The sequence below is a fragment of the Sebastes fasciatus genome, chromosome 13 (assembly GCF_043250625.1).
Source record: "Sebastes fasciatus isolate fSebFas1 chromosome 13, fSebFas1.pri, whole genome shotgun sequence".
NCBI lineage: Eukaryota > Metazoa > Chordata > Actinopteri > Perciformes > Sebastidae > Sebastes > Sebastes fasciatus.
The window spans coordinates 13,396,417-13,416,510 of record NC_133807.1 but is presented as its reverse complement, the minus strand read 5'-3'; the positions used below and the strand labels follow the sequence as shown (position 1 = coordinate 13,416,510).

Below are 20,094 nucleotides of genomic sequence, written 5' to 3'. Positions count from 1 at the left end.
GGAAAGAAATTGTACAGAGAAGATTCATAGGATTTGAATAGTTAGGTAGTAAGGAGAACAGCAATCTGTCAGTAATTATACGTATGTGTTTCAATGCGTAGTGTGACTGGGAATTTATAAAGAAATGTTAGTGGAAGTTGTAACCCAGAGACCCAACGATACGATATTATCACACTACTTAAGTCACGATATGATCTTATTGCGATTTTTAAACATTTTGCGATAAGATATATTGTGATTTATTGTTTGTCAACATCTGTTTTATCTAATATACAGTTTTCATTCTGTTCATCTGTTTTCATTCACATATCTTGAGGTCAGAGGTCAAGGGACCCCTTTTAAAATGGCCATGCCAGTTTTCCCTCGCCAAAATTTTGCCTAAGTTGAGTGTTATTTAGCATTCTTCCTGACAAGCTAACATTACAACCTTAGGTTTTCTAGTTTCAATTGATACCAGTATCTTCACTCTAGCTTCAATACTGAGTCCGCTACAACCTGTGAAAGACAGAATAGCAGCTGTCGGATTGTTAAGATGTTAAAAGTTTATATAATAAAACATTGATACTTGACATCTGTGTATCGATACAATATTGCCACGCAAAATATTTCGATACTATGCTGTATCAATTTCTTTCTTTTTCCTCCTCCGCCCATATAATCCATGGCTTCTTGTGTGTGAAACAGAGCACTGGAACTGGGACACTTGGACAGGAGAGGATCGAGAGGAGGACTGCGGTGAAGAGGAGTGGGATGAAGAGGAGTGGGATGAAGAGGAGTATGACGCCTCTGCGAATATGAGAACTTCATTGTGAGTAGACAAATTTCTACTGGAAGCATCCATTCATCCTGTGGTATTGTCAGCTGGTCACCTGTGAGATTGTCTGGACTAAGTGTTTTGTTCTGGTAAAGAGAAACTCACTCACCAAAAGTCGTCCTGTTGAAACGGATGGATGCAGACTTCGACCCCAACATCACACAAACATGTGGAGAAATCCAAAGCTTGACAGTCCTTCCATGCCTACTTGCATCTACTTTACTTTTCGGGGTAGGGGTCAATATTGTAATATGGTTAAAACTAAATATCAATGGATATAATGCAGGCTGACTGGATGTTGGTTGTTGCAGTGATGAGCCTGAAGTGACTGATCTGGTATTGCTTTTCCTCCGGGGAGAGCTCTGACCAGGGAATGATCTCAATTTATCTTCTCTCTGAGCAGACCACGCAGCAGCAAATGTGAACTATTTAAAGCCTAAAGACTTTGACGAGTTACCGCACAGAATCAAAGCAATGTACTGCTGTGGACGGGTGCCGGCAGCAAAACATATTTTAGTCACCTGAAAGAAAGGCTCACCTAAAAAAAAAAGTTTAAGTGTATGTTATATTTTTGCTGGTTTACCTTGCCGTCAGACAGCTTTACAGGGAACTAAAGCCGTTATCTATGCTTTCACCTAAGCAGCCACACTCTGTTGAAAACCCCACCCCAGTAATTTTACCTCACAGAACACGTGAGTTGCTGGTCTACTGCTGCATTGATCAATTGGTTTGTTTGTGTTATTGTTTGACTTTGGTGAAGAAGACATGCATGTTCAGGTACCGGTTCTGTCCTTTATGTTGAAGTGTCACACCTGTTCTCTCAGGTCATTTCCTCCACCACTCGGATCATTCTCTTTTGTTCTCTCAGTTGTTGTTTTTTAGGTCACCCTTTCTTTTAGGTGTCTTAAATATGTTTTGCTGCTGCCCCCATCCACATCAGTATATTGCTTTGCTCCCGTGCGGTAACTGGGCGCATGCTGATTGTCATCTACTGTAGGTAATACACTGACTATGGACAAGTACCTCATACAACCCTACTTCAAAACACCTGAACTATCCCTTTAAACTCTAAGAAGTCAAACCCATGTGACAAAAAAATTACCAAATGTGTAACGGAAAGACATGAGTTTTTCTTAACTCCATAAACTTAGAAGAACAGGGATACACTGTGTACTTTGTGGTATTTACTCAGTATAGTACCGTAGAAAGACTCTCTTGCTCTGACGGAGCATGGTACTACGGCGGTTGGCAACACTGGGCTGTGACTGGACAGGAGATGGCAGAGGGAAGTGACGGATCAGGAAGCGAGTTAGGCGAGATGGAAGTAGGTGGCGGGAGCTACGGAGAATGGGATATTGCTCGGAAAAAGAAACGTAAAAAGAATCCAAATAATAAATCGGATGATAGTGATTCTGTTGGCAGAGAAGCTGTAACAGAGAGGAGGAGAGATGATTATAAGGTAATCATTAAACTGGCGCAAGAAGGGGCTTCTTTTGGAGAGTGGAATCCAATACAACTTACCAGATCAATATGTAAAGAAATCGGAGAAATAAAAAGTGCTAAAGTGTTAAGAAACGGATCACTGTTAATTATGTGCAAGGATGGAGGACAACAAGGGCGAGCAATCAGGATGAACAAAATAAATGGCAAAAGTACAATGTTCCCTAGCTGGTGACAAAAAACTAGTCAAGGGAGTCATCTCAGGGATCCCAGTAAGTGTAACAGATGACGATGTTAAAGCAAACATAACTAATGCAAAAGTAAGTGAAGTCAAACGCATGAAATCAAACAGAAATGGCATTAAAAGTGACAGTCTCTCAGTGCTGATCACTTTTGAGGAGGAAAAACTTCCCGAAAAAATCTTCATTGGATATATGTGCTATGATGTCAGGCTGTATATTCCCCCACCACTCAGATGCTTTAAGTGTCAACGATTTGGACATGTGGCGGCTGTGTGTAAAGGACACCAAAGGTGTGGAAGATGTGGAGGAGAACATGAGTATGGCAAATGTGCCCAGGGAGCAAAGCTGAAATGCTGCAATTGCGGCGGAGAACATAGCTCAGCGTACGGTGGATGTGAGGTTTGCAAAAGAGCGGCAGAGGTGCAGAGAGTCAAGGTGTATCAGGGAATCAGCTATGCAGAGGCAGCAAAGAAGGTTTCAGGAGGAATAAAGGTGACAAAGCAAAATAACACTGTGAATGAAGATGTTGTAAAATGTGCAGGATGCGATAAGTTGAAGGAGGAAACTCTGCTAGTCAGAAAAAGTGACTGTGCTCTTTATGGCAGAAATAATCAACTGTTCGCCACAGTCAAAAAGTCGCAATGAAAGGATTAAAATAATTGTAAGATCAGCTGAGAAGTACCTTGAAGTAAATGGGTTACAATGGGAAACAGTTAGAGACATTCTGAATGAAGATACACAATCCGCACAAACATGGGCTGGATCCTCCTAATGGTGCCAATTCTGCTACAATGGAATGCGAGAAGCTTAATAGCAAATGGACAGGAGTTTAAGAAGTGCATTGATAAATTACAAAATAAACCGAATGTAATATGTATACAAGAGACATGGTTGAAACCACAGTGGGATTTTGTTGTAAAGGGATATTCTGTAGTTAGAAGGGATAGGGAATCTGGTAATGGTGGAGGAGTTGCAACATTCATACAGAATGAAATGAGTTACAAGATAATGCATGTAAACACTGAGCATGAATCAATTGTTAAGGTGTGGACTGACAGAGGTGATATAGATATAATTAACTTTTATAATCCATGCGGGAAATTAAGTCAAGGTATATTGGAGGATGTAGGGGGATCATTGCAAAATAATGTAATATGGTGTGGGGATTTTAATTCACATAATTCATTGTAGGGGAGCAATAGCACAGATGCTAATGGTGTAGTTGTAGAAGAATTTATAGATGATCACTGTTTGGTGTGTATTAATAATGGGGAGGGAACACGGTATAATTGCACTCAAAACACAGAAGCAGCACTTGACCTAACATTTGTAAATAGTACTTTAGCAGGTGTAAGCACATGGAAAGTAATAAAGCATACTACAATGGGCAGCGATCACTACCCCGTAGTGACTAAAGTTGGTGTAAAAATTTATTTTGATAAGGGAAAGAAAATTCCTAGATGGAAGTTGGAAAATGCTAATTGGGCTGCTTACCAAGAGATAAGTGCAACGAGATGTGAGGGAATTAAAGAAGATTATCAAATGGATGTAAACATATTTAATGGTGAACTAGTTAATGAAATAATTCAGTCTGCTGAGGAAACAATCCCAAAGAGTACAGGAACTAAACGTATTAAGAATGTACCTTGGTGGAATAGCGAATGTAGCAAAGCCATAAAAAACAGAAATAAAGCATTTAGGGAACTCAAAAAACTTCATTCACAGGATGCTTTGATCCAGTATAAAAGGGCACAGGCAATAGTAAGGAAAACAATAAGAACCCAAAAACGCACATTTTGGAGGCAATATTGTAGCAGTATAGGAAGAGAAGTACAGCTTTCAGATGTCTGGGGCATGATCAGGAGAATGGGAGGGATCAGAAGGAGTTATAAGTTACCAGTGATGAATAATGGGGATCAAATGGCTGTCAGCAACCTAGAAAAGGCTGAACTTCTGGCGCAAACATTCAGGAAAGTTCACAGCTCCGACAACCTAACAGATGAGGCCAGGCGCTGTAGAAATAGAGTTTTATTGGAGAAATCTAAAATATTAGAGAAAAAAGAGACATCAGAAGATCCAATAGACCTGCCTTTTAGTATGTTTGAATTGAGAAGAGCAATAACTTGTGCACGTCAGACCACACCTGGTAAAGATGGCGTATGCTATAAAATGTTAGAGAACATGGCAGATAACACTCTGGTCACTGTTTTAAGACTGTATAACAGAGTTTGGGAAACTGGACAACTTCCTTCAGTGTGGAAACAAGCCGTAATAGTGCCTATTCTAAAACCAGGGAAAGACCCATCAGATCCATATAGTTACAGACCTATTGCCCTAACCTCTCATTTATGTAAAATTATGGAGCGAATGGTTACAGAGAGATTAACATATTTCCTGGAAAGTAAAGCTCTTTTATCTCCACATCAAAGTGGGTTCCGTAGGGGTCGCAATACTATGGACTCTGTCTTATGCTTAGAGTCAGACATCAGGAAAGCACAGACCAACAAAGAAGTAGTATTAGCTATCTTCTTTGATGTGGAAAAAGCATATGATATGCTCTGGAAAGAAGGGTTACTCATTAAATTGAATTCATTGGGAATTGGTGGTAGAGCATATAATTGGGTGAAGGACTTTTTATTTGACAGGAAAATACAGGTAAGAGTAGATGCAGAATATTCAAATGTATATACAGTGGATAATGGAACTCCACAAGGTAGTGTATGTAGTCCGTTATTATTCAATATAATGATCAATGATATATTTTCTCAGGTTGAGCAAAATATAGGAAAGTCTATGTACGCGGATGACGGAGCTCTTTGGATAAGAGGCCGCAATGTATCATTTGTTAATAAGAAAATGCAAGCTGCAATAGCTGAGGTGGAGAAATGGGCAAACAAATGGGGATTCAAGTTATCAGTAGCAAAAACACAAGTTATTTGTTTCTTAAAACGGCGTAAAATCGCACCCATTTCCCTAAAACTGTATGATCAACCTCTGGAGCAAGTCAAAGCTGTTCGATTTCTGGGGATTTGGTTTGATGAAAAGCTCACATGGAACATTCATTTAGATAAAATCAGGAGCAAATGTAAAAAAGTCATCAATATACTGCGTTGTTTGACAGGACAGGAGTGGGGAGCAAGTAGAGCATCTTTACAACATATATACTGGGCTCTCATGAGATCTGTCCTTGACTATGGGTGTGTAGCTTACATGTCAGCAGCAGAATCAAACCTCAAGAAATTAGATGTACTGCAAGCTCAGGCTTTGAGAATCATTAGTGGATCATTCAGAACATCTCCGGTATCAGCAATGCAAGTGGAAGTGGGAGAAATGCCCCTACGGATTAGAAGAATAAAATTAATGCTGGCATACTGGGTTAATCTTTAGGGGCATTATGAAACTCACCCTACCAAAAGTGTTTTGATAGACTGCTGGGAACATAATGAAACAAACTTCATAAGCTTTGGATGGGTAGGTGATGCAAAGGCAGAAAACATAGGGTTATGTCAATTCCAATATTGCTCTACAGTTTCAGTTTCCTCCATTCCTCCCTGGTTATTCCCATTACCAAATGTTGACCTCAATTTACAGCAGGAATTGAAGGAGAAGTCAAAGAAAATGCCAGCATGGCGCATAGTCCAGAATTATTTGGATCAGCACTTCTCAGACTCCGTGTTCTTATTTACAGACGGTTCCAAAGATCCTGAGACAGGGTGTGCCGGTGCAGCAGTTTATATCCCAGTGAGTGAGACCTACATCAAGAAACGAGTATCAAATTATGTGTCAGTATATACTACAGAAATATTGGCAATATTATTAGCCCTGCAGTGGATAGAGGAGAGGGAAATAAAAAACACCGTTATTGCATCTGACAGTTTTTCAGCACTCACAAGCATAGGATCTGGTAGATCATCAGTCAGAACGGATTTAATTAATGAAATATTTCTCATTATGTATAGGATGGAAATAAAAGGCACAGGTACACGATTCATATGGGTTCCTGCTCATGTTGGTGTGGAAGGAAATGAGCAGGTAGATATTCTGGCCAAACAAACACTAAGAATTAAGAATATAGAATTACAAATTCCATTAAGTAAAGCTGAGGCTAAACCATTCATCAAGAACTATGCACAAAAAGTATGGCAGGAGTATTGGGATGATCAGGAAACTGGAAGGCATATGTACAATATACAGAAACATGTTGGAGCAGGGAGAAAGGTGGGCTGGAAAAGAAGGGAAGAAAATATCATCACTCGACTAAGAATCGGACATACAGGTCTTAATCAAACATTATATCGAATAGGCAAACACCCAACTGGGAAATGTACACACTGTAACCAGCCAGAAACTGTTGAACACGTACTGATACACTGCAGTAATTACACTATCCAGAGGAATCACCTTTTTCAGACACTAAGGAAGGCAAAACATCACGACTTTTCAGTGTCAGGTCTATTGGGGAATAAAGCAGATAATATATACAGTGAAATTATTCAGTTTTTGAGAAAAACTGATTTAGTTAAAAGAATCTAGAGTTTTCATTATCATTTTCTTTTTTTCTTTTTTTTTTAATTTATTTAATTTTTTGTTTTTAGTTCTATTTTGTTTCTGCACAATCTTCTGTTCCACACTCCAGTCCAGATGGTGGCGGTAATGCACCTCTAAGATGGTTTGCCAACCGCCAATAAACACCAAAGAAGAAGAAGAAGAAGCATGGTACTACAACATGAACCATCAGTGTTACAGCTCACTCCTCCTGTACAGTAGGTGGCGGTGTGCCCGCCAGAGGCTGCTCCATATCCAACAATAACCACAGAAGAAGCGGAAGCAGAGAAGAGGCGCGCTCAGGGAGTGAATTTGAATCACAGAGCAGAAGAGCAGTACGGTATGTTTTATGCTTCAATTTAACACTAATTAGCTTATTGTTCTTACTAGTTGGTGATAGAGTCGACAACATAGTTTGTAACTTGTATTGTGTGTCAGTATCATTGTATGATAATTTAGCTACACATAAACACAACACAGATGGTTTCACCCAGTGTGTTGTCTGCCAGGCTGTGATGCTTTGACTGTCACACACAACATTCAGCACAGGGCTCAGTACTGGATAGTAATATACATTTAACGTTACTAGTGCAATATATCCGTGATGCAATATACACCTCAAGTGCAACTACCTTTGTTTACATTTTATTTGTTACATCTACCCTACCTATTTTACAAGAGCAATTACCTGTTTACATTACATCTATTTTTATATGTTATACTTCTAGTGTAACACTTCTGTTTATATTTATTACATCTACTTTACCTGTTTTATTTGCTTTATAACTGTGTTTTACCTGTTATACGTTTTATCTGCCTCGTTTAGTCTTGTCAAGGATTTGTTTTAAAGCACTGACCAGAAGTGGCAACTGTGAATCTCATTGTATTTAATACAATGACAAAGCTTTCTATTCTATTCTCTATTCTAAAGTGAGTTTTTCAAGTGCTGATTTGTTTTTGTGTTTGCTCTTAATGGAAATATGTCACTTTTTGTTGTGCTCATTTCATCTGAAGCTAAAGATGCTATATTTTAAAAACTGGATGTTTATTAAATTAAGATATTACTATGCATTATTCCAGCTCAAAACACCAGGTATTTTATTAAATATCAATAAGATAAGATATTCCTTTATTAGTCCCGCAGTGGGGAAATGTACAGTGTACAGCAGCAAAGGGGTAGTGCAAAAACGAGATGCATCAGCTGACACAGTAAAAAAAGAGCTAAACAAAGTGTAACAAAATATGAACCATTTAAATAGGAGCAGTATATACAGTATTGACAATAAACAGACTATTAACAAAATTGACAACTTGAGGTCAGAGGTCAAGGGACCCCTTTGAAAATGGCTATGAAGAGTTTTTCCTCGCCAAAATTTAGCGGAGGTTTGGAGCGTTTTTTAGCCTCCTTTGTGACAAGCCAGTATGACCGTTCTAGTTTCATATGTCAGTATCTTCACTCTAGCTTTAAAACTGAGCCCGCTACAACCTAAAATTCGCAAGATGCGTTCAAGAAATTTGTGGCATTAAAATGAATTTGTGTTAATGCGTTATCTCTGACAGCCCTAAATATTACACTGGTATTGCCACTTATATTGAAAGAACTTTAACCACAAGGTTGACGGTTCAATCCCCTGCTCCTACTGTCTGCATGAGGGAGACACTGAACGCCAAGTTGCTCCTACTGTCTGCATGAGGGAGACACTGAATGCCAAGTTGCTCCTACTGTCTGCATGAGGGAGACACTGAATGCCAAGTTGCTCCTACTGTCTGCATGAGGGAGACACTGAACGCCAAGTTGCTCCTACTGTCTGCATGAGGGAGACACTGAACGCCAAGTTGCTCCTACTGTCTGCATGAGGGAGACACTGAACGCCAAGTTGCTCCTACTGTCTGCATGAGGGAGACACTGAACGCCAAGTTGCTCCTACTGTCTGCATGAGGGAGACACTGAACGCCAAGTTGCTCCTACTGTCTGCATGAGGGAGACACTGAATGCCAAGTTGCTCCTACTGTCTGCATGAGGGAGACACTGAATGCCAAGTTGCTCCTACTGTCTGCATGAGGGAGACACTGAACGCCAAGTTGCTCCTACTGTCTGCATGAGGGAGACACTGAACGCCAAGTTGCTCCTACTGTCTGCATGAGGGAGACACTGAACGCCAAGTTGCTCCTACTGTCTGCATGAGGGAGACACTGAATGCCAAGTTGCTCCTACTGTCTGCATGAGGGAGACACTGAACGCCAAGTTGCTCCTACTGTCTGCATGAGGGAGACACTGAACGCCAAGTTGCTCCTACTGTCTGCATGAGGGAGACACTGAATGCCAAGTTGCTCCTACTGTCTGCATGAGGGAGACACTGAATGCCAAGTTGCTCCTACTGTCTGCATGAGGGAGACACTGAATGCCAAGTTGCTCCTACTGTCTGCATGAGGGAGACACTGAACGCCAAGTTGCTCCTACTGTCTGCATGAGGGAGACACTGAATGCCAAGTTGCTCCCCATGTGCTTTACAGCAGCCCACTGCTCCTAAATGTTTAGAATGGGTTAAATAGAGGTCACATTTCATGTATGTACCTGTATGTGACGAGTCTATTAAAGTTTCACCCACTGGAGACTTTGCTGTTTATGAAGTTATTTATTGTTGATGATATGAAGCTTATCACGCCTTGATGACTCAGTGCACCATGCATAGAAAATTACACAACATTTTTAGTTGCATCTCTTCTGCTATGTGCTTTCTAGCTGTCGGTGTCACCACAATGGCTCAAGCCGGTAATGAGTTCCAGGACTTGGCGAAGACGGCGGAGGTTTTGATGGACTTCATCAACAGCAGCAAACAGGAGAACCTGAAACAAGTGAAAGATGAACATCAGGCTCTTTTTGATCATCACATGGAGACAAAAAAGACTGTTACACAGATTTTAAAAGGCAAGTAATCAGGCATTTAATGATCTCTTGTTTCTCAGCTGTCAGTGTTCTCTACTTCAGGTACATTATTAATGCCAAATAAATAAGAATTGTACAGTATCTCATCTATCGCTGTCCGTCATCCCCAGTTGTGGCTCAGACTGAGGAGAGTGCGGGCCAGAGGCTGCTGGACATGGAGGAAGAGATGAAGCGAAGGGAGAAGGAGCTGGAGATCCTGGAGGAACAGCTGAGGCAGGGCACAGCCAAGAGCCAGATGACTGACTCCGAATTACAGTATCTTTTATACGTCTCTGTTCGCCATGAAAAATGCAATGAACGGTGTCCAAAGTCTTTTCAGCGTCATTATGAATCCTGTCTCGCTTTATTTGTCGGCATCCTTAACCTTCTTCCAGATTTCTGCAGAGAGAGCTGGAGAGTCTGAGAAACACCGAACACGAGCTCGAGACTCTTCAGAGCGAGGTGGATGAAGACACGACCGAGGTCATCCCTTCAGCAGTGTGAGTCTCAGATACTGAGTAATGAAAAGGTCTCCTGTCACATGAATCATCCCACTGCTGTCACTCACCACGTATGAAATTAAAATGGCCCCAAAAGAAATTCAACCTTTTTTTATTTCTTTCTGCATTACGTACTTCCCATTACTTTCTGGAAAATGCATATTTTAGTGTGCTTCTGACTTTAAAAAATATATTATTTTTTTTCTGCTGGGAGATGTGTACAGGGGATGCTACTGTATATAACATGAATACTGTATAGTAATAGTTCAATGTAATCCAAAGCCATAGCCCTGTTATATATACTGTCTTTGTGAAGGTTATGTCTATGAAGTCTTTCAGAGGTGTGTTGATTCAACATATAAGCAGAGTTTCCACCAAAAGTTCCCAGGACTTTTAGACTTTTAGTCATTGTAAACTGAATATCTTGGTTGGACAGAACAAGATATTTGAAGACGTTACCTTCGGCTCTGGTGAAATTATAACGGGCATTTTTCACTATTTTCTCACATTTTTATAGACAACTGTTTATCGATTTATCAAGAAAATCAATAATATAAATAATTAGTTGCAACCTTAAAGCTGATTTCGTCAAATCATGAGGGCATTACTGCACAGGATTTTGAAAACGTCTCTTACTCCTGTAGACCATAATGAACTACTCCTCCACAGACTTTCACTCCCCTACGCAGCTTTCATGTGATAGAAGTTACATTTGGTAGCTGTAAGTAGTTTGATGTATTTTCTGATGTTAGTTTTTGATGTTCCCTCAACAGATATGTGGCTCAGGTGTACTACCTAATAACCAGGATCAAGTGGGAATATGACACCCAACCCAACATCTTAAAAGGAGGTACGGTTTTGTTTTCTGTGGTTATTTTCTGGCTATATCATGTGCGTCTGGTAATACGGCTTCAGGTTGTCCGTCTCTTCTGTCCTCTTGCAGTGCACTACGGTGCAGACCTGGCGACTCCCATCAACATCGACACCTCTATGCGATCTCGGAATGACGTAAGCGACCAGCTGTGGGGCTTCGTCAGCACTGAGTGGTAGCTGGAGGATGAAGTGATGTGTACGTTATTATTGTTTGTCTATATATTTGTTTGTTTTCTTCTGTTCTACACAGCATTTCTACTGTTTAAAAAATGAATTCTCAAACCTTTTGGTTTAGTAGTTATTCTCTAATTCACTGTTTCCCAACCTGGGGGTCCTGACCCCCACTAGGGGTCGTCAAAGCTTCACGGGGGTCCTGAGGCCTTCTTGATTTTAAGGGGTGTAAAACAATTTAAAAAAAAGATGTATATACAGTTTTCCCTACTGTATATTTCATTCATTTCTGTGAAGAGAACTAAATGAAATTATATCTTAAATAATAATCCAAACTTTAAAAATAATAAACAGGATAAGGGCACGGTGAAGAACTGAACACAAGCTGTATTCAGAGACTTCCCTCTCTGTAAACAGCCTTGTCTTGCATTAGAAAAGTAAGCAGATAAAACACCCAAAGAGCTAACAGAACTATGGCCAAGTGACAGGGGGAAGAAAACACTGAATATGTCAAAAAGAAGGAAGAAGAAATTATATTAAAAGTTCCTAAAATGATGCATTATTCACAAGAAATAATCTGATCAAAATGCATCCAAATCGCTCGTTTTACACAAACTTCCTGCAGTTATTGGGTTCACTATTTGGGTTAAATATACAGTCTATCGGTTGTTCTGTATGTTTATTGTTATGAATTGAATATAATATAAAAATGTCCATAAATAAGTCAGTCAGGGGTCATCAGTTTACTCAATGATAGAAAAGGGGAACCTTAAAGAAAAGTTTCTGGAACCAACTGCTCTAATTGTATTTGGATTCATCAGAACATTTACAGTGTTCGATGAGGCTGAGTGGGGTGGTGGCCACTAGATGTTGCTGCAGAACTACTTTGTTATGTTTAGTCAGTGCCAACATGTTTTTGCAGAGCGAGAGTGAGAGACTCCTTTATGCAGTTTTTTAAATGGAGCTTTTGTTTTGATTCCGTGACGGGGTTACAAGACGACAACTGAACAAAACTGATTTACTGAGGAAGATGCTGTTTAAAGCCCCTTGTCAACACCACCAGTCATGTTCCAAGTGTGTTCTTAATTATGGAATATAAAGTGTGTTTTTTTTAAACACTGTTATATAAATGTGGATATTCCAGTATATTTCTCATACAGTTGAACTGTCAGTGTTTAGGTAGCTTTGGTCTTTGCACTCCTACTTCTAGAGGCAGAAGCTAACTGTTTCATACATTTAGCTCGCTAGTCAGCTGCTTTTCATTACTTTTAGCTAACAATTTCAACTTCTCTGGCTGCTTGTCAGCTGCAACATGTGGTGACAACTGACTCCGAGTGATGCGCAGCTTCCTGGTTATTGTGAATTTAATATCGGCATCACACCGATTTGTTATTCTATTTGGCTGTAGTTTATGTTTCGTCCCTAACACAAATATGGATATATCATTTTTAATCAATACTTTTTTGTTTAGTTGATTAGTTGAGCGACCCCCCTTTGTCTCTGATTTAGCCTGTGCTAGCTCGGCTCACATTGGCAGATGAGTTTGGGGACATTTTATTGTTTGTGTGTTCAGAATTCAACTTTTGCCAATACATTATTACCACAGACATGTGTAAGTGTGGCATAAGAAACAATTACATTCTTCTCTAATCGGGCATGATAGTAGTGAGTAAGCGACGGAAAGTGACATATCACAACCGTAATGAGAACAAGATGCTAAAAGCTAAACCTATCAGGCAACACTGATAGTGCCCACTTAGTGGAACACTGTGTTGTATTGTTATTTACCCATAGGCCTGCTTTGCTGAGAACTGAAACCCCTTCCTTCTTTGAAAATGACTTCATACCATGATTGTGTACCACTGCAGCGTGGCGAGTGGTTAAGAGTGGGCAGGATGACACCCTGCCAGGGGCGGCTCGTTCTCACACTTACCATAGCTTGGAAGAACCACGCACCGATATGTGGTTTCCTTACGGTAAACAGCATCAGCTATCTTACAGCAGCTCGTTCTGCAGCTCCATCTATCCCTCGGCCATACCTAACACATATCTTAACAAGTGGTTAACATGTGGTTGGTATGGAGGTGGGGGTTTTGTTAGTCAAGACTGATCCCCTATCTGTTAGAGATGAAAAGAAAAAGAAAGACTCATGTTTGAGTGGGCTTTTCACTGTTAGTGTTCAACATCGTAAAGTAGCACATCACCATCGACTAACTTGTGATATGGTATATTATGGTATAACTTAAGATAGGCCCTAGTAAGTGGTGGGGCAACGACATACTGAGCAGTTACCATCGCGTTGAATTAAGACCTCTTTTAGCAAACATTTAACTTTTTAAGCTTCACAAGAATATAATTTATTTTATTGTTTATTCACATATACATTAATAAACCTGAATGTATGTATTCATTTGGGGCAAAAGAGGAAAAAGTTTTTTTTTTAACAAACCAAAAAAATTCACATCTCCCATTAGCTCATAGTGTCAGTATTTGCGGAGCATTTTGTTTCATGTCAACAACCAGTTACTAAGACTTCATGAGATAATATCAATATGGAATAAAAAAAGAATTAAAGTGTGGAAAAGATGTCACATTTTCAGAGTTAATCTATTTGAATGTCATATTATTTGGATTTTTTTTCTGTAGTTTATCCTTACTGTGCTGTATGTATAACCACAATGGTGAGTGCTACGTATATATGAAAGTTTTGTTTAGTAGTGAGAAACGGGAAGGGTGTCGATCAGTGAGAGCTCAAACTTTCACACATTAAAGGGGAACTACGCCCATTTTCTAAATTCATACATGGTCAAAGATGGTCCAAAAAATATGAGCAGACATGAACAACTTCAGGGACCCCCAGGGATCTGTGGTACTCTATCAGGGGGTCCGCAAAATGATTAGCTATAAATTATAAAATGATGTGTCATTAAAGTGCATATCTACAGTTGGGGACCATTTGCACAAATAAAACATTGTGTCCATTACTCCCACCCATGTTAGCTTTGAGCCAATAGAAACTGATATGATCGGGACACACAGCAATAAGTTCATTATTTTTAAGTTGAAGTACTTACTGAAAGTCAGCTTTAGACTGGTTCGTTTAAAAATCTGGATTTATTATGCCGGTCTTGCTACTGATTATTATCTGAAAGCTTTTTAGATCAATTACTTGAAATGTAGGTTATAAATGCTGTCAAGTTGAGTCCAAATTTGAATAAGACCCCGCTCTGTTTCAAGGTAAGTGGTATTAATATTCAATAACATTACAAATTTCCTCAATGTGGGACTAAGGTATTATCTCATCTTATCTGTTTATCATTATCAAGCAGGTCTGAAGTATTTAGTTTGAAAAGTTTTAGAAATCAAATAGTTCCTATGGCATCCAAGATTACAAATGTTAGTAACATTATGCTTAATCGGTGTTACGATTAAGAGGGGGGCCTTGGAAAATGTTCTCCCCTGTAAGTGTTCCTTGGCCAGAGAGAGGAGCTCATGTTCACACCTATTGATTGAACTTTTCTCGGCCATGGAAATAACATTCTTAATTCAGGTGGTGTTCCCCTTTAACCATTGAAAAATTAGATGACTCTCGGGAGTAAAGAAAATATACAAACATCAGTGTAAACTTCATTCACATATTTTTTATTCAGTGCACATATAAAAAGTGACATAACTTAAGTGAGGTTTTTACAATACAAAATGCAGCTCTGATACGCTCAGAAAAGACTAGATATTTACAAAGTATACTTAAAAAAAAAAAAAAATCAGTAAATAGATTTTTTTTTTTTGTCTTTACATTTATGTACAATATTACAGTTGGCAGAGTGATCTGTTTTCATGTCGCTGTCTGAGACCACAATGAAATTCCCCAGACAGACAGCACTTTGAAGCCCACACCCTGTTGTCTGGGTCTTTGGCAGATTGCTGCAGCGTGGAGCAAGATTATATCTGCTTTCTCACGAAAAGACATCAGATTTGTATCATTTCAATATGGAATTTCTCGAACAAGAAAAATATGTTTTGTCCACTGGCATATTCTAGTTAAACCAAAAAGGCGTCAACCAACCTCTGCTGTCTGTCGGCTTTATTGCTTTTAGTCATTCATGGTGTGTCGCTACATATGTTGAGGGGACCTCCAAAGCTGCAAACCACTCAGCACAACCCCCCCCCCCCATGGGGCATGACGTGTTCAGTGCGTCTCCAGGCCGCTGAGCCTCTGATCTCGGGCCGAGGGGACCTCTACCCCGGCACCGCTGCTGACCAAAAACTCACATGGCAGAAATTACATGGGTTTGGCTGCAGAGTTTGGGTGTGGATGCTCCGTGTTTGTAACAACATATCATTATGTGCTACACAGGGAGAGGAGATAAGGATAAACCTCAGGCTTGCGTCCATCAGATGTGTGGCGTAATTGGCTGTATTTATGTGAAACGTCTGCACACAGTCTTTGATTTCATTTCATGTGGAAAAACAAACGCTGATAAAATGAAATGATATGCTTTTCCAGAAGGAAACTCCTCTCACAAAATACTGGCCCTCGTTTTCAGTGTCTAAAAGAGAAATGTAATGCTAGTTTTTCACAAGAAACTGTCACCTATATCGGGCCGATACTGATATTGGGCCGATACTGACTCAAATAGCTGGATCAAGTATCGGTGACAATGGGGCCGATCTGATATCGGATACAATTATTTTAATTCATAACAATTCCGTACATTTAGATCTATGTATTTATTAGTTACATTTTGTTTTACGAAGTTGGGAAAACAATGTTTAAGTCAATATTTAAGATCTGACTCTTTCAGTCCCGATAGCGATACCTCGGCTTTGCTATCGGCCGATACCAATGTTTAATTAATGAGCTGTATGCCTCACTGTGTGGAAGAGACTGAGCTCATTCTGTTATGTGTAAGGCAACAGGCTTGACTTAAATATTGCTTTCATGACTTTGTAAAACTAAATGAAACAAATAAATACATAGATATAAATGTACGGAATTGTTATTTATTAGTAAAATAATAAATCGTTCTCCAGGGACTTCAACAGGAATTACAATTCAAGTGTTAACCTTTTTAATGCAGCAACAAATTGGTCAAAACTTTAAACAGGAATTAAAATCCAGTATACTGTATAATGTAGACAGTATATAAACATAGAACTGAATTGAATAGATCGGCCCCATTGTGATCGATACCCACTCCAGTATCGGTGCATCCCTATCCCTAATTTCAGTTTTTAATGCTTATAAAAAAACTTATAAATTGAAATGTCTTTCTCCCAATTTGGATTTCCATCACATACATCGAGCTTATTCTGTTCATGAGGGTTAATACCAAAAAACCCTGGCAGAGTGCAACGCAAAACTTCAGCTCTTGTCAAACACTCGACAGGAGCACAACTCAGATCAGAGAGAAGCAGCTAAGTCATAGTCCGAATGCTTGCTCTCAGTGTTAAGTGTGTCATGTTTTCGACATCCTGGGGTAAATGGCTTTGATAGGAGAGGGTGTAAAGTTACCGGAAGACACTGTCGTCTCCAGTCCCTCTAGTCTGTGAGAGGTTGCGTCGGCCTTACTGGTGCTGCACTCCAGGAAGGGCATCCCGATCTTCTTCACTTGCCCGTCCTTTGTCATGAGGCAGGGTCGGCAGAGCAGCCGGAGGATGGCCCTCCTCATGTCCTTGCTGGTCAGGGTGTAGATGATGGGGTTGAGGAGGGAGTTGAACATGGCGATGCCCAGGAAGTAGTCCGCCTTAAAGAGCACCCCGCATTTTTTGGCCTCGCAGCAGAAGTCCAACAAGAGCAGGATGAAGAGGGGCAGCCAACACATGATGAAGACCCCCAGGACTATGGTGACCGTCTTCAGCAGGGCCATGTACTTTTGGGACTTGCGGTAGAGGCCTTTGCGCTGCGGGACCGAACTCAGGTGCTGGGTGTTGCACTTGACGATGCGGAAGATGCGCACGTACAGCACCACGATGGACATGAGGATGGCGCTGAAGATGGTGACGCAGAAGAGGATGTAGCTCTTGGCGTAGAGCGGGAGCACTGTGGAGCACTTGTCCAACTGTCCCATGCAGTTCCAGCCCAGGACGGGCAGGATGCCGAGGAGCACGGAGAGCACCCAGCTCGCGCCGATCAGAGCGAACATCCGCCCCTGTTTGTCCCCCTGGTACGGCTTCATCCTCACCATGGTAACGTGGCGCTCTATGGCAATGGCCAGCAGGCTGACGACGGAGGCGGCCAGCATGATGAACACACCCCCTTCCCTCAGGAACCACAGCACCGGGGTCATTTTCAACGTGTTGGAGCCGGATGTTATGATGTTCACCATGTAGGTGAAGCCTGCGAGCAGGTCGGAGAGAGTCAGGTTGCCCAGTAGGTAGTACATGGGCAGATGGAATTTCTTGTTCTTCCAGATAGCCAGAAGCACTATGGCATTTTCTACAACTATAAGCAGGCAGACCAGCAGGAACGCTATGGCCTCTGGTTTGAGTCCGTTCTTGTACTTGTTGTTCTGCAGTTTGCCCGTGTAGTTGTAGTGTTTCCAGATGACCTCGTTGCTCTGGTACTCCTGAAACATCTGCATCAGGTTTCCTGTGGAGGGGGACATGGGGATGGTGGACGGGGCTACAGCAGCGTAGGCAGCATGGACAGTCTCTGTGGCCATTTCTTTGGTACTTTAGTCTTTTCTTCACCTTTTTTTTATATTTGAAGATTAGATCCAAGGTGTCATACAGTCCTCTGGTTGTGCATTCTTTCTTTGGTATCGGAAGCTTGAAAAGACACAGCTGTTGTACGTAGAAGAAAAAGAGTTCCTTCTGATTGTAATAGGATTTCCTGTGGTTTGAAAATTTTCCTCCAAAAAAAAAGAAATCAAATTTTTCCAATGCCCTGGCTGCACACTAGGAGGCGGTGAGAGCCAGCCTGAGTTACACAAGGAGAGGAGAAGAAAGTTAGTATTGATGACGAAAAATAAACACCATCATTAACGACAGGAAATAGAGTATTGAGTTAATTTAGAGGCCATCTCCAATGTCCAGAATACATAGAGATGATTACACATAATAGCGATGCTATCTACATGATTAATGACCACTTGCAGTAGGAACTTCAGGCTACAGTGGGAGTAAAAGAGACACTTTCAAAGTCTAAGGCAAAGTTTTAACTCAACATTTTTCTTTTTACAGTATTAAAAATATGGCACACAACAATTAGAAAGTAACTTACATCTTATATATAGGCTATTTATGTATCATTTTGCGTAAATACGCATGCATTTTAGTATCCAAACAGATTTAACTCGTACAGATAACTAGACTGAGCTTATTGGTTAATCATTTCTTTACATATCTGTCCGGTTTTATTTGAACATTTTCCTTTTACAGTATTAAACATATGGTACACAACAAATAGAAAATAACTCGCATCTTATATATATATAGGCTATTTTAGTATCCTAATGCGTAAATACGCATGCATTTTAGTATCCAAACCGGCAAATTGAACTCCTACAGACAATTAAACTGAGGTTATTAGTTAATCATTTCTTTACATGGATGTCAAGTTTTAACTGGCATGCCTGCACAATAAAAATAAGTGGTTTTTATATACAGTATAACGTCAAAACTATCCATATTATAGATACTGGAGGAGTATAAAATTACCACTAGCGAGATAATGTCTGTACGAGTTAAATTAGCCGGTTTGGATACTAAAATGCATGCGTATTTACGCATTAGGATACTAAATAGCCTATATATAAATGTATATAAGATGCGAGTTATTTACTATTTGTTGTGTAACATACGTTTAATACTGTAAAAGGAAAATGTTCAAATAAAACCGGACATAAAGAAATTATTACCCAATAAGCTCAGTCTAGTTGTCTGTACGAGTTAGTAAATATACTTAAATGCATGCGTATTTACGCAAAATGATACATAAATAGCCTATATATGATGTAAGTTACTTGAGTGTAAAGTCACTATAACTTTACACCGACGCATTTCACGACCCTTTAACGCATCTTATGGTAAAATATGGTCATCAACATGGTAAAAACGTTTTTACGCACCTGTAAAAACGTGTAAATATCCAGTGAAGTTTTAGCAGCAGCAGAAGTGACTCAGTCGATCACTGCACCTCAGTGACATGTGAGTGCGATGCTGGATGAGAGCAGGGCAGGACTCAACAAGCAGTGGGTTGGTCTATAATGTTTTTGCCCTTCAACGATTTCTCCTGCCTCCTTTCTCCTGACCCCTGGAGTGTTTTTTTCCTGATTTGCCCTCAGGGATTATAGAGCTCGATGACTGCTTATGTGTTAATGTTTGTCATTGCAACACGAGGAAGAAAGTGAGATTTTTACCTCATCCTTCAATTTGCCCTCAGGTACAGATAGGGTACAGGTTAACCCTTGCCAAGCACACTGTAAACAATTGCTGTTAATTTACAGCAGGATTTCTACAGTATTAACCTGTTATTGCTAAAAACAGTGCTTTACTGTTAATACAAAATAAAACCTGTTAAATTACTATAACTATAATGCATTCTTAAAAAACATCACTTTACTGCTGATCAACTGTCTA

The 20,094-nt window shown here is 40.1% G+C and overlaps 2 protein-coding genes and 1 non-coding gene across 4 annotated transcripts; 2 read left to right on the top strand and 1 right to left on the bottom strand.

Annotated features, from left to right (window-relative positions):
• The first annotated feature begins 792 nt into the window (after positions 1-792).
• On the top strand, positions 793-13,952 carry spc24 (SPC24 component of NDC80 kinetochore complex). The gene is made up of 7 exons (XM_074655626.1): positions 793-808; positions 7,261-7,381; positions 9,785-9,970; positions 10,099-10,243; positions 10,363-10,467; positions 11,241-11,317; positions 11,411-13,952. Exons 3-7 carry the CDS (start codon positions 9,802-9,804, stop codon positions 11,515-11,517), a joined length of 603 nt encoding a protein of 200 aa, XP_074511727.1. The 5' UTR covers positions 793-808; positions 7,261-7,381; positions 9,785-9,801; the 3' UTR covers positions 11,518-13,952.
• Positions 1,120-1,217, top strand: LOC141781658 (Z30 small nucleolar RNA). The gene has a single exon (XR_012596919.1). It is a non-coding gene; the product is annotated as a Z30 small nucleolar RNA (small nucleolar RNA).
• A 1,180-nt stretch (positions 13,953-15,132) lies between the features above and the next one.
• On the bottom strand, positions 15,133-19,730 carry s1pr5a (sphingosine-1-phosphate receptor 5a). Of its 2 annotated transcripts, XR_012596646.1 has the most exons (3): positions 19,584-19,730; positions 16,710-18,433; positions 15,133-16,234 (listed from the first exon to the last, which is right to left on the bottom strand). XR_012596646.1 is itself a non-coding variant. In XM_074655618.1 (2 exons), exon 2 carries the CDS (start codon positions 18,174-18,176, stop codon positions 16,971-16,973), a length of 1,206 nt encoding a protein of 401 aa, XP_074511719.1. In that variant the 5' UTR covers positions 18,177-18,433; positions 19,584-19,730; the 3' UTR covers positions 15,133-16,970. The 2 variants fall into 2 exon arrangements, 1 of the variants encoding a protein (XP_074511719.1); XM_074655618.1 differs by having other exon boundaries at positions 15,133-18,433.
• Positions 19,731-20,094: the final 364 nt, after the last annotated feature.